At 26.6% G+C, this 13312-nt stretch overlaps 2 protein-coding genes and 1 pseudogene across 3 annotated transcripts; all 3 read right to left on the bottom strand.

The window, feature by feature from the left end:
- Positions 1-338: 338 nt before the first annotated feature.
- On the bottom strand, positions 339-5543 carry LOC112683811 (upstream stimulatory factor 2). 2 transcript variants are annotated; one of them, XM_025554982.1, is made up of 7 exons: positions 5400-5543; positions 5225-5296; positions 4888-5111; positions 4410-4531; positions 4115-4249; positions 3253-3431; positions 339-524 (listed from the first exon to the last, which is right to left on the bottom strand). In XM_025554982.1, exons 2-7 carry the CDS (start codon positions 5263-5265, stop codon positions 494-496), a joined length of 732 nt encoding a protein of 243 aa, XP_025410767.1. In that variant the 5' UTR covers positions 5266-5296; positions 5400-5543; the 3' UTR covers positions 339-493. The 2 variants fall into 2 exon arrangements, with proteins under 2 accessions (XP_025410767.1, XP_025410765.1); XM_025554980.1 differs by lacking the exon at positions 5400-5543 and having other exon boundaries at positions 5225-5330.
- A 2310-nt stretch (positions 5544-7853) lies between these two features.
- On the bottom strand, positions 7854-11445 carry LOC112683812 (signal recognition particle receptor subunit alpha homolog). The gene is made up of 12 exons (XM_025554983.1): positions 11090-11445; positions 10562-10762; positions 10329-10503; positions 10093-10240; positions 9866-10016; positions 9640-9782; positions 9432-9576; positions 9174-9365; positions 8910-9081; positions 8548-8675; positions 8233-8409; positions 7854-8090 (listed from the first exon to the last, which is right to left on the bottom strand). The coding sequence occupies exons 1-12, from the start codon at positions 11213-11215 to the stop codon at positions 7965-7967; spliced, it is 1884 nt and encodes a 627-aa protein (XP_025410768.1). The 5' UTR covers positions 11216-11445; the 3' UTR covers positions 7854-7964.
- A 763-nt stretch (positions 11446-12208) lies between these two features.
- LOC112683852 lies at positions 12209-12829 on the bottom strand (annotated as a pseudogene).
- Positions 12830-13312: the final 483 nt, after the last annotated feature.

The raw sequence follows: 13312 nt of genomic DNA on the forward strand, positions 1-13312 counted from the left end.
TTAAATTAATACAGATATTAAATTCTGATTAGTTGGTTTATAATCAAAGAAAAATATACAAGTTTAATATAGCTATATTTACTGATTGATTAACATTTGCATTACTTAATATACACATTTTATTTAAACTGTTTTAAATATTCAATAAGTTAAGTACAAGTTATTGCAATCTCTACATTAAAATAAATACTTATTTCTTATTAGTTTTTTTTTTTTAATTTTTGATCTAAAATTATAATTAAACCACATACATTTCATAGTTCAGTTACTAAAAATAAATTAATATTTAAGCAACAACTATCATTAATAATACAATACAATGTATTATAATGTTCAAAATCACTCTTTTTTAAATTAAGTCTTATTGTAAAATTATTTGAATTTGAAAAACATAAATATATTGGTCTCTTCGGTATTATGAATATGTTGAGTAAAGTAATAAATAATAAGTTCAAATCAGTTTAACATGATTTTTACAAATTGTTTAATGTTATCATGAGGAGTCACGATCTCTAGAAACAAAACTAAAAAATATAGAAATATTAATTTATAACAAAAATTGAAGTTTCAAGTTCCATATTTTCATGGATCATTAATAAATTAATTTCTATAAGTGATGAAATTGGGAAATTTAGTTCACCGTGGCACTTTTATATAAATTTGATTAAAAATTAAAAATAATGATAAACAAAATGTTAGCAATAGGACAAATTTGGTGTCCTAGTTGTTTAAATAATTTTTTTTATGCTAAATCTGTCACTGGTGTAGGTACGTTTCCCTGGCACCACAATGTTGAAAAATCCATAATTTTTTTGCGCCATTAATTGTATTATAATTTGTACCACTCATTTTAGAATTTGTACTAATGAATTTCCCACGGAAAAATCGATTTCTGTCTACGGATCCCTGAGTAACGTTTCTCTGGCACCCGAAATCACACCTAATGAACTATTCCACATTTTTTTTTGCACTATTAACTGTACCATAATTTGTACCACTCGTTTCAGAATTTGTACCAACGAATTTCCCATGGAAAAATCGATTTCTCTCTACGGGTGTCAGGGATACGTTTTCCAGGGAAAATTACATAAGATATACTTTATTATAACATATTATGTGTGTTTTTTTTACCAATTGAATAAAATTGTATTTACATCCAAATTTTGCACTCGAACAACAAATAAGAATTTATATGAACGTAAATAAAATTTTGTCGGTTGAAAACCTGCAAATAACATTACCTGTTATAAAATAGGTACATATTTTGTTAAGTTAATAATTATATATTTGATCGAACTTGTGAACATTTATCAATCAAGAATTTGACGTTACTACTATTACTTTCTATGATAATTCTATTGCAATAATTGTGCTTCGTGAACAGTATCAAGGAATTTCTTTCATTGAAATGTTTGTTAAAAGATTTGAAATAGCATTATTGGTAGACAGTGGCGCACGCAGGGGGGTTAAAGGGTTGACCCCCCTGAAATTTCTCCGATGTCTAGGTTAAAATATGAAGAGCCAGTATTGAATACCTAGTATCATTAATTATAAAATAGTCCAGTGGTTATCAACTTTTTTGGGTCCACGGCTTCTTATGATTTTGAAATAAAATATAGGGCTCCCATACGAACATTTAAATAGATTAGATTAGAGGCAAATCATTAAGTACCTAATTGTAAATAGTAATCGAAATATGCTATTTCTCGATATCCCAAACACGGTTATCGACGGCCGATCTGTCTCACACACGCAACATGTAATATGTATTGGTGCACAGAAATTTTATTTTTAGTTTTTATTGCGAACGCGGCTCCCTTGATAATAACCGGCGACGCCTCTGGGAGCCGCGACGCACAGGTTGAAAACCACTGGAATAGTCTATTCTATTATCAATGGTATTATTTAAGTCAAAATATATTAAGGATTTGCATAATTTTGTTAATTGTTAAATGTGTTATATTTTTACCTTGACCCCCCCCCAGAAAAAAATCCTGTGTGCGCCACTATTGGTAGAAAACTGATTTTTATATAAATTATATGAACGTCGGCTGTTTAAAATAAAAACATGAAATGACTTATACAACGCGTTATCATTTAGCCCCCGACGACTTTCATTGCATGTTTAAAAAATTCCAATCGTGTTGATTAACATTATTTCTACGTCTCATAATGGGTACGGTCTTATATTTAATAATCAACAAATAATTTATCCGTGTAAAATGTTACAGGGAGATGTACTAAGTCAATTATCCGAACCAATACAATAATAATATACATTAATAGATTAAAATAAGGTTAAATAATTTTTATTAGTCAATAGTAAATTTCGATAGCATACAAGTTGCTTGTTTATTTTTATTCCAGTTTATTTCCTAGAAAAATATACCAATAAGCGAGGCTGGGGAATCTCATAATCTTAATATTATATATTATCTATAATTTTTATTATTATCTACCAGTGGCGTATATAGGAGGGTGCCTAGTGGGCTACAGCCCCCCTCCCACCGAAATGTTTCAAAAAACTTAAAAATTATTTTAAACGTTTGTTATATTTTAATGATGCTCTATACTTATTTAGAAATAATTTTATAAAAAAAAAAAAAAAAAAAAAAATAGAAAAATTAAAAATGATTTAATAATATTTAATCTTCAGATTGTTTTTTTTTTATTATTATCACCAAGGTACACGGTGTTGTACATTTTTTTATACAACCTATTTTTATTGGTATTTTATTTAACTATTGAGAATTTTTATTTGTACTTCAGTTATTGTTATTATCAATTAGCTAAAGGAGAACCTTTATTATATTAAATTTTAAGTCAAATAAACATTTCGTTTATTTGTTCATCATTCTGACTTCTAAACCATTTGCATCTCACAACTCCTTGCAACTCATAGTGATTCCCCTTAAGTATAAACTGAAAAAAGAATCCAACATTTTTAACATTTTCAGATACACCTTATCAAATCATAGCCAACGTTCCCTCCTTTTATTTTTTTCTTGTTTTTATTCTGTTCCAGTATTTTATTTTTAAGAATTTAGAAATGTAGCTTATGAGTTATGGAATAACAATATAATGCAATATATTGGGTACAAATTCTGAAATGAGTGGTAAAAATTGGTACAAATTATAGTACAATTAATGGCGCAAAAAAATTATGGATTTTCAAACATTGTGGTGCCAGGGAAACGTATTTCACTGATGTCACATATATTCTCATAGATTAGAAATATAAGTATTATTTACCTCTCAGATAATAATCCATGCTGTGATAAAATTCCTCTTAATTCTTCATTTTCTATTCTTAATTCATTATTATGTCTATTAATGGCTTCCATTTGTTTTACACAGTCCATTAATCTTTGATTAGTTGATTTTAATTCATTAATATAATCACATGCTTTTGCCAGAATACCTCCTTTACTCTAGAAAACATAATAATAATTAAATAAATCATAACTTGTACTATATTATAATTTAAAATGTATACTCATATATGATGTTACATATAAACAAGAAAAGAAATATAAAATATAAATAAATAAAAACCACTTTTTTCTACCGTATGAAATCTTATTTTAAATACAAATAGACCACTTTAAATTTTAATTAAGACAAAAACTATGGATATTTATGTTAGCACATTTTACTATAATTGATGATGGTCATCGATCAGTAAGTTAACATTTATTATACATATATTTTATGTACAGATCTATACTACTATTAAATTTTATTGTAACTAATAATTTTAAATATATTCATTTTGAGAGTCATATATGTAGATATCTTTCATTCCTTTTTCCCATGGCAGATAATTTGATAAATTGTGTCTACTATGTTTGTGACTTTTGATTTTCAGATTACATATATTAATTATCTCAAATAGTATTGTAACCATTTCAAACTATATATAAATCACATTGTTCTTATTTTTGGATTGATTCCAGTAACAAAAAATTAATTGCTAAATTGTTAATCATTTAATAATAAATTATTGAAAATTAATTTAAGTATCATTTTACATTTTTTTATATAATGCCATTCAAGGTTGAATTGTAAATAAATTTAGAATTTGTTTAAAAAAAAAAGAAAATTATATTATTACTTGATTGTCATAGTTGGTTTTGTTTTCTTCAGCACAATCTGGTATAATTTTGCTCATATACATTATCCATTGATTAATTTTATCACGTCTTCGACGTTCTACTTCATTATGTGTTAATCGTCTTTTAGCATCTCTCTGAAAACATAAAAAATATTTTCACAAATTTATTAATTAAATAATCAATGTATAAATTATATAAGGTTGGAAGTTAAAATGTAAAAACTATGAGACAACCTATTTCATGAACATATAATATGTAATATGTTTTCATTTTTAATAATTTGAAGGAACTTACTGTAACAACAGTATGATCCACTCTTTTTCTAGACACTTCATTATTTAAGGGTATTATTGGTCTTTTAACTGTAGTTGTGGTAGTAAATAAATCGTTAATTGGTTGTACAACAAAAAATTGAGCTGTAATCAAATTATTTACATGATAAATTTTAACATACTGATTAACTGCATTTTGATGATAGTTTTGTATTAATATATTTTACTTTTGAATAAGTGCTTTATTTAGCTATTATATTATTATTACTATTTTAACTATATTGGAACTATATATATATATATATATAGATACAATACCTTCCAGGATAATTAAACAAACATAAAAACATTCATGTAATAAATAGATTACAATATTTTTAAATTTTATTTGTAATAATTTAAATGTATGCAATTCACATTTAAAAAAATTTAGTTTTTTAATCTATAGGTATACTTTTATATTTCAATACAATATTTGATATATTATGTATAATACTTACTAGCATTATTATTTGGTCTTAACTCATATTGTGTAATGTTTGCATCATTTGCTTTGCTCATGACAATTCCTGTAACATTACCATTTTCAATTACAGCAGCAGTAGGTTGTTCATCAGCTGATTCAAGGGATCCATCATCATCAGTAACAATCAAAGTTTGTGTACCGAGAATATTTGAATCCAGCTTAATAAGTTGACCATTGTTTGAAATTTTATATGTATTACTTTAAAACAAATCAAAAAAATTATTTTACTAAACATTTAAAAAATTCTAAAAAGTTTTCATAAAAGAAAAATTAATTTTATTTATTTAAGAAATATACTAAACAAATTTTACCCAACATTTAGCGAATCATTATCAGATATTTTAATGGACATAATTATTTCAAATGAAATTCAATAACATCTACTAAATAAATAAAAAATGAAAATATATTAAATAATGCAATGGATTAGACATGAAATAATTTAATATAACACTTCTTTTCAAAAATATGTTTTAACATACATACCTTTATATCTAAACATTATGCTTATTATTAGTTGATATGAAATCACAAACATTTTGTGATCACACCACATGGAATGTCATCATGGAAGAATAAAAATACATACACGAACCATTGAGCTTCTAATAGGTTAAAAGTGTTGATAGCATTGGTTTTATATATACTGTATCTGGAAAAAAACCCTATGGTTATTGATTTTAACGGTAAATCTTGAGTGGAGTGAACGTCATATTTTAATCCAAAAACCATAGTAATGTATGGCTATTTATTTATAGATTTTATCAACAGTATAGACACTATAATATATAAGGCCAGGAGACATCCGTAAAGATGAACCAAAGGATATGCCCCAACGGGTTAAAAAAATGGGAATATTCCTCTGAGGGACAATTCCCCCCATTGTAAAATAATTTGATCACCATTGAGCTGCACAATATTTCTGTTGCATTGCAAGCATATTTTTTTATTGCCACAACCTATTTTGCAGTTGCATCGATTGAACCCTTGATGACTAGCTATTGCTTGTCCTGCGGCTTCACGTAAAGTTATTTTTCTAACTTTAATTTTTTTACATCTAGGTCTTTATATTTTTCTTTATGTGAGGAAATGTGTGTTCTTGATAATTTATGTTACAATGCGCCATATTCTATTTCAAACATTCTGGTACTTATTTCATTCAAAATTAAATAAAAATTATCAACTCAAAATTTATTTTCATAATTTATACGAGTCATCTTCACACAAAAATAATAATAGATAATGATCTACATTCGTCGTGATATTTTTAACTCTCAAAGTTATGTTGAGTACCTCTATACACAGTGTCAGTCTGGCTCATGTTTGGGCCTTCGGCAAGAAAATTTAAAATGGGCCCCTTAAAAACATAATATTGGAGGAGATTTAATAATAATACATAGTAATACATACTAAAAATTTTTCTAGCTAAATTTGAAGTCTACTACAAATTTTAATTTTTTTGTGATTTTATATTTCTTCTAATCAAATATTATCGAATTATCATTGTATTAGTGTATGTGACCATTAAAAACATTCATCCAAATTTTTCTAAGTATTTAAATTTGTTCGATTCTGATCAAAAGAACAAAAATGTATAAATTAGCGGTTATACCTAGTTCTATTAAATAGCGTCAATAATATTTCAAGATTAAGTTAAGAATAACACAATTTTAATTTAATTCAGGAAAATAATTACTTACTATGATTTTTCATGTTAGCATGGTTGCTTTGATCTCAGGTGCAGATTTCAGAAAGATTCATTAGGTCAGCTGACCCAAAATTAATATTGGTTGATAAAATTGGCCTCTTGAAGACTTCTTATATTTTTTAAGTATGTTGACTATAGGTTGAAGTTAAAACTAAACTGGCAAATGCCCCAATTTCCACTCCCTCCCTCCAATGATACTTTTGGTTTAATTGTATAGTAAAATATAACATCTCTATGCCAGATCCCATAAATTAAGATAAATGTTTACAATGATAAATATGAATAAACTTAAAAAACAAATATTATAAGATCATATTGTTCTTTGCTACAAGAAATACATTTCTAATCCACTTTCTAATAAGTGGTCTTTTGAAATAACCTGATCCACAGTTCTCTAACTGTGGATCCACTCCTGGTTGAGCCCTTATTTCAAGAATAAATCTCAGGACACCAGCGATTTCCGGGTATCCAGGTGGGCCAGACCGACACAGAGTAGGGGTCGCCAACCAGTCGATGTCTCTAGGAATATAGGTCGTTATAAAAATTAATTTTATCAAAATAGGTTGATCCTATAATAAATAATCGAATAATGGAAATATTAGATTATTATTATTGTGAAGGAACAATATATATGTAAGCTTAGACCTTACTTTTTTTTTTGTTCATTAAACAAATCTCTTCCTAAAGACCTAAATTCTCCAAATTGTTGATCACCAGGGACTTAAAATTTCAAATGTAGCTCACTTGTTTGAAAATGTTGACGACCCCCAGTATAGAGCATATTAAAAATTTATAATTTATAAAATCCTTTAGATTCATAAATAGTATTAATAAATTTAAAATATGTTCTATATTTCAAATGCAAGAGTAAGTACACAAATAAAAACCAATAAAGTAAAAAGATTACTTATATTATTAGTTGATTGTTTCATTTACTACATAAAACATAGAAATAAAAATATTTATTTTTTTGTAAATAGTTGAATAAATTATGTTTATTTATTCATAAATAATGAAGTGGAGTTCTTTTGAATCAAACTATAATGTAAAGGAATATTAAAACTATTTAAGGATATTATAAACGCGTAGATGTCCACATTTATTTTTACCAAAAATATTTAATGGAATGAAAGATTAACAAATAATACACGTATGAAATAATACATAAATATCAAATAGGATAATAAAATACCATATATTAAAATATCCATTCATAAAAAACTAATAAAAACCAACAGATTATCACCAAATTACAAAAAAAAATTAAAGATTTCAAATAGACATAAATTAAGTTATTAATATGATACTGTTTAAATGTAAGTTATGTATAGCAATAAATACTTTCATTTCATAAGAGCAGCAACTACTGATTTAGCATTCAATGACTTGAGATCTGTATAAGTTTGACCAGTTCCCACAAATACTATTGGCTGACCTGTGATGTATGTCATTGAAATAGCAGCTCCTACCTATAAGTAGTAATTAATTTAAGAATGAAATGTAAATAATTCTATATAAATTTGATCCATTAGCATACACTTAATCTTATAGCCATAACAAATAGTTATACATATACAAATACATATATTTAGAAAAAATATTTCAACCTACCTTATCATCAATAGTGTCAAATTTTGTCAATACAATTCCATCAATTAAATGCGGAGTCACTGAAGAGGAATAATCAGCTAAGGCTTGATTAAATTTTACTAGCTGATCAACAGCTTCATTGCCAACTAATGCTTCACCAACAAATAAAACCATATCAGGTTCATTTACTTTGATTAACTAAAAATTACAACAAAATTTCAGTTTTATTATTGATTTTATTCTCTGCCTGAATATTCACATATATAATCATTGATTATCAATTATATAATGTTATATGATAAAACACAGATCATTTTTATAAATTAAAATAATTACTTTGGTTAAAGCTCGCATTAATGGTTCATTATCTTGCATTCTACCAGCTGTATCTACAAGAACCACATCATACTTGGCTTCCTTGGCATAATTGATTGCTTCCATAGCAATTCCAGCTGCATCTTTTCCTGTAATCACCAGAAAATTATAAATTAAATTCTGGGAGGAACAAGTAATATTTAATATATAATGCAGTATAAATATCATCATAAATTGAACAGAAAATGTTTATACAATTATAAACTGTTACCAATCAATCTATTAATAAATATTAAATTATAATTGTAATATTCTTTTATTATTCAACTCATTTGATTTCTATAAACAAATATGTTTATTAAGTAAGTTTTATTAATGCTAACCATATCCCTTTTCGTATAATTGTACCATTTGTTGATCATTATGTTTTTTTGCAGGATGAAGTGCATTTAGATGTTTAGTGTGAGTTCTTAATTGTTCAACAGCACCAGCTCTGAATGTATCACAAGCTGCGATTAATACTCTCAAATTATTTTCAATCAACCAAAAGCAAATCTAAAATAAATATGAATATATTAAAATATTTTATACCTATTTTAAAACGACATAAAAAGTGTCTATGATAATATAAAAAGGAATCAACATACTTTTGCAAGATTTGTAGACTTTCCCACACCATTTACTCCACAAAAAGCCATTACATAAGGCTTTTCATTTTTCTTTGCCATTATTGCGTCTCGTAATATATCTATCCTACGTTTTGGTGATAAAATCTGTACTAGAGATTCAACCATAGTATTCTTTACAGTTGTTGCTACTGATTCAAATGAACCAAGAACCTAAAACAGGATTTTTAAAAAATAGGCTTATTTAAATAATATTTGTATTCTAAAATAATATTTTACCTTTCCTTCAAGTTTAGAAGAAACAGAGTCACAAAGTTTAGTGGCTATTTCAATAGCTACATTTTTTGCTACTAAATGTTCTTTAAGTTTTTCCAATACTGGATCCATATCAGCTGCGGTCAAATTTTTTTTTCCAACCAAGCCCCTAAAAATTTGAATCAATATGAATTAAAACATATTTACAGTAATAGAAAAATCAATTATTTACTTGAATAAAGAAAATACACTTCTTTTACTATCACTTTTTTGTTTACGTTCAGCAGCAGTTTCAAATTTTTCATTAGAATCTTCCTCATCACTCTCACTATCAATTTCTATATCCTTAATTCCACCAACCATTTTTCCAACAATCTGAGAACATATTTCAATGAATAAATATTATTTTAAACTTATTATATTTAAAATCAAATCCAAAATAGGTAAACATTATTTACTTCATTGTTTGTTTCTATTTCAATTGGGCTATCAGCATTATTATTTGGCTTATCTTTAGTGTAATCTAAAGTGCTTATATCTTTTATACTTCCACCTAATGGCCAGGTACGAGGTTGTTTAGTTGCTTTGGGAGAAGGTTTTGGTACCTTCCTAAATAAATTTAATTATTAAAGAAAATGTATAAAATTTTAATAATTACATAAATATAATAATATACAATACTAACTCTTTATTTTTTTTCAATTTATTAGAATTTATAGTACCCATTTTTTGAGCCATTTTTAATCGGTTTTGGGTGATTATATCTTCTTCGTTAAATGAAATATCACTATGGTTAATTTCTTTATCATTTTTTTGAGTTTCTGTTATTTTCACTAGGTAATGGATATTTATAAATTATAGACTTACCTATTACTTTTAAATAAATTTATATAAATAAATATAATACAAATTTTAACTTACCATTTTTTTTATTTTCTTTATCATCTCCTTTTCGTTCAATCATAGATGCTATAGTTTTTTTTGATTTTATAGATTCATTAAATGTACGCATTTGCTTTGGAATACAAGCTTGAACCCTTCCCCACTCTTCAGCAGATTTAAGAACTTCTTGGAAATTTTTACTAAATTCAAATTCCTAAATACAAATCAAATAATAAATAAGTTATTTTGAATGGAATTAATAACAACTATACCATAAAATAATTTTTCCGAGCCAAGTCATTTTTATATTTGTCTCTGAATTCCAAATGTATGTCGTCCAAAAATTTATCTACGTACGATAGTTGCAGTATTTTTTGAAATGCTATCACAAACACCAAATCAAATTCATTATCCAATCTATATTTTAATGATAAAGAATCTTGCTCATAATTGTTATTACTACTTGTTCTTTCCTGTAATAAGTCATAATATTTATATTCCTATTTTTGATTTATAATACTTAAACTTATGGCACATAACATTATAAATGATCAATATTTATTTAATTATGATATAGTTATTGTAGAAAATGTTAGAATTGGTGAAAAGTATGAATTTAAATAATTATATATTTCTATAGTTATAATAATTATTTTATTCCTAAGAATTTAATTAATTTGAAGAGCCATTAATAATATAAAATTTAGTACAATTATTCTTTAGAATAATATTCAATAATTGAAATATAATACAATAAAAGTAACTATTCATGTTTGTAATAATAAGCACTTGTTATTTACCTGAAGAATAACAGTTTTAATCAACGAATTAACTGAGGGTACAAAGAACTGAGTAATTTGACTGGTGCTTTGGAAGCACCAAAGGACAATGCCTCCTTTGCTGAATATTGTAAAAAGATCCAACATTTTAAATACAATTAACAATAGTTATAAATTAAAGAATATATTTCATCACAGACAAGAGTTGTACAAAAAGTATTTTACACTAACAAATTACGATATACTCATATTTATCACATATATTAATTTACTGTTCACGTAATCAATTTCACTTGAAAAACAGCTGATAGCGTTTACATTTTTAGTATGAAACGTGTAATTACCGGTAGTTACCAATTTCGTGGTATTATTTTAGTATACTTTCAAACACAGATATCTGTATTATACTAGATGACGAACTTCCGATATCACTTGAAGCACGCATTGATTATGTTATCATTTGTCCGCCATGTTTTGGGTTTGCAAAATATTGTATCAACACTATTCCCCACACATCACAATATTAATTATACACTATTTAGTAATTAATATTTATTAAATATGCCTGTTTCTTATGTTGCATACGGTTGTTCAAATCGCTTTAAAAGTAATTCCTCAATTCACTTTTTTCGGTACGTATGAAGTATAGATAATATAATTTAAAAACACCTCAACATTTACATTTTTAATTGCAACGTATATTCTGTACATTCTCTGTATCTGTATATTCTCAATTAGCTGAAACATTCCAGCCTCATTCGTGCACCGATCCCGAAAACGACACAATTATTGAAATTCAACAATTTCTATCAGCTTCGCTACCTATGTCGCTACCTGCAAAACCCATCTTTCCTGGTGAAATTCAGTATATAATTAAAAAATTACCTCCCGGCAAGGCACCTGGAAATGACCTCATTACAAACAAAATTCTGAAAAATCTGTCTCTCAAAACTATATCATCGCTCACCCACATATACAGGGCTCGAAACTTTATGCGCTAAAAAACCATGAAATATGTGCATACGTATGCACCAAAAAAAAACCAAAATATGCAGTATCATATGCATTTATTATTTTATAAAAGATGTATTTAAAAGCATAATTAATAATTATAGAAACAAAATTTTTTTTTTATTTTATTTGTATTTTTCTTTTGATAATGAAGCTGTTCTACGCTGGATCTATTCCCAGAGTCCTAAATTTAAAAAAAATAGAATTTATCAAATACAGCAATTATTAAATCATGTTAGGTATTCATTGTTATATTTACCTGAATTACACTGAATGATAAGATACTTTTTTATGTTTTCAAGTTTAAATGATCGTCTGTTTTGGCTCAGAAGGTTTTTGTAAACAGAAAATGATCTTTTGACATCCACTGACGTAATTGGTGCGTACTTGTAGAAAATAAGGTCATTTGTTGACAGATCTTCGGGAAGACCATCCATGGTGAAGATAGATCCACTAAGTATTGACGAGATTTGTTTTAATGTTTTTAATCCGATATTTTTAGACAAAACATTTTCCATTTTTTCATAGACTTTTTTCCCTGGTTCACCTTGAACGGATATTTATTGTGTTTGAACATTGTCCATGATACTCAACGATTCAGCTAAAGGCATGTTTTTTGTCTGCAGTTTCAAAATTGATCCAGAAAGAACTTTAAAATTTGAAGTAATATACATCAAATTATTTTGAACGTGTTCTTTTACCAAATTTTTTTTTGAAACTAATACTTAAAGCATTATTGGAGTCCAACATATTTATAGCATCACGAACTTTTTTGTAATATTTACAATAATGAAGTACAGCATTGATCCAAGTACCCCATCAGGTTATAATTGGTTCTGGAGGTAAAGGGATATCCGGTGCGTAATTTTTTAAAATTTATATGCGTGATGGTGCTTTTTAAATATTTTTTTTACATTAGCTACAATTTTATCAACAGTACCAAATTGATTTCGTACTTCCTTCGAAACTCTATGGAGGCCATGAGCAGCACAAGTCACATGTACCATTTTAGAGTAGAGAGCATTCAGAGATTTTCTACACTTTACTATATACGGCGCAGCGTCGGACAAAAATAATAAAACGTCGTGTCTTATCCCATCAGGCCATAAAATGCTTAAAGATTTGTCAAAAAGTTTAGAAACTGTAGAGTGATTGGTCTTTTCTAGTGCTTCAGTATTCAGTAAAAAAATTGGACCAGCAGTATCCTCTTCTAAAGTCCCTATTATTACATTA

Source organism: Sipha flava, unplaced genomic scaffold, assembly GCF_003268045.1.
Source record: "Sipha flava isolate LNK unplaced genomic scaffold, YSA_version1 236_pilon_pilon, whole genome shotgun sequence".
In the NCBI taxonomy this organism is placed as follows: domain Eukaryota; kingdom Metazoa; phylum Arthropoda; class Insecta; order Hemiptera; family Aphididae; genus Sipha; species Sipha flava.

What these genes read in the sequence shown, in the direction of transcription:
- LOC112683812 (XM_025554983.1), bottom strand. Translation starts at nt 11,215, where the DNA reads ATGTTGGATCTTTTTACAATATTCAGCAAAGGAGGCATTGTCCTTTGG. An exon ending in TAAAGAAAATAAAAAAAATG is followed by an intron (nt 10,241 to 10,328) that starts GTAAGTTAAAAT and finishes TCCATTACCTAG; the next exon opens with TGAAAATAACAGAAACTCAA. An exon ending in TAATGCGAGCTTTAACCAAA is followed by an intron (nt 8,410 to 8,547) that starts GTAATTATTTTA and finishes TGTAATTTTTAG; the next exon opens with TTAATCAAAGTAAATGAACC.
- LOC112683811 (XM_025554982.1), bottom strand. Translation starts at nt 5,265, where the DNA reads ATGTCCATTAAAATATCTGATAATGATTCGCTAAATGTTGG. An exon ending in AAGACCAAATAATAATGCTA is followed by an intron (nt 4,532 to 4,887) that starts GTAAGTATTATA and finishes ATTTGATTACAG; the next exon opens with CTCAATTTTTTGTTGTACAA. An exon ending in TGGATCATACTGTTGTTACA is followed by an intron (nt 4,250 to 4,409) that starts GTAAGTTCCTTC and finishes TTATGTTTTCAG; the next exon opens with AGAGATGCTAAAAGACGATT.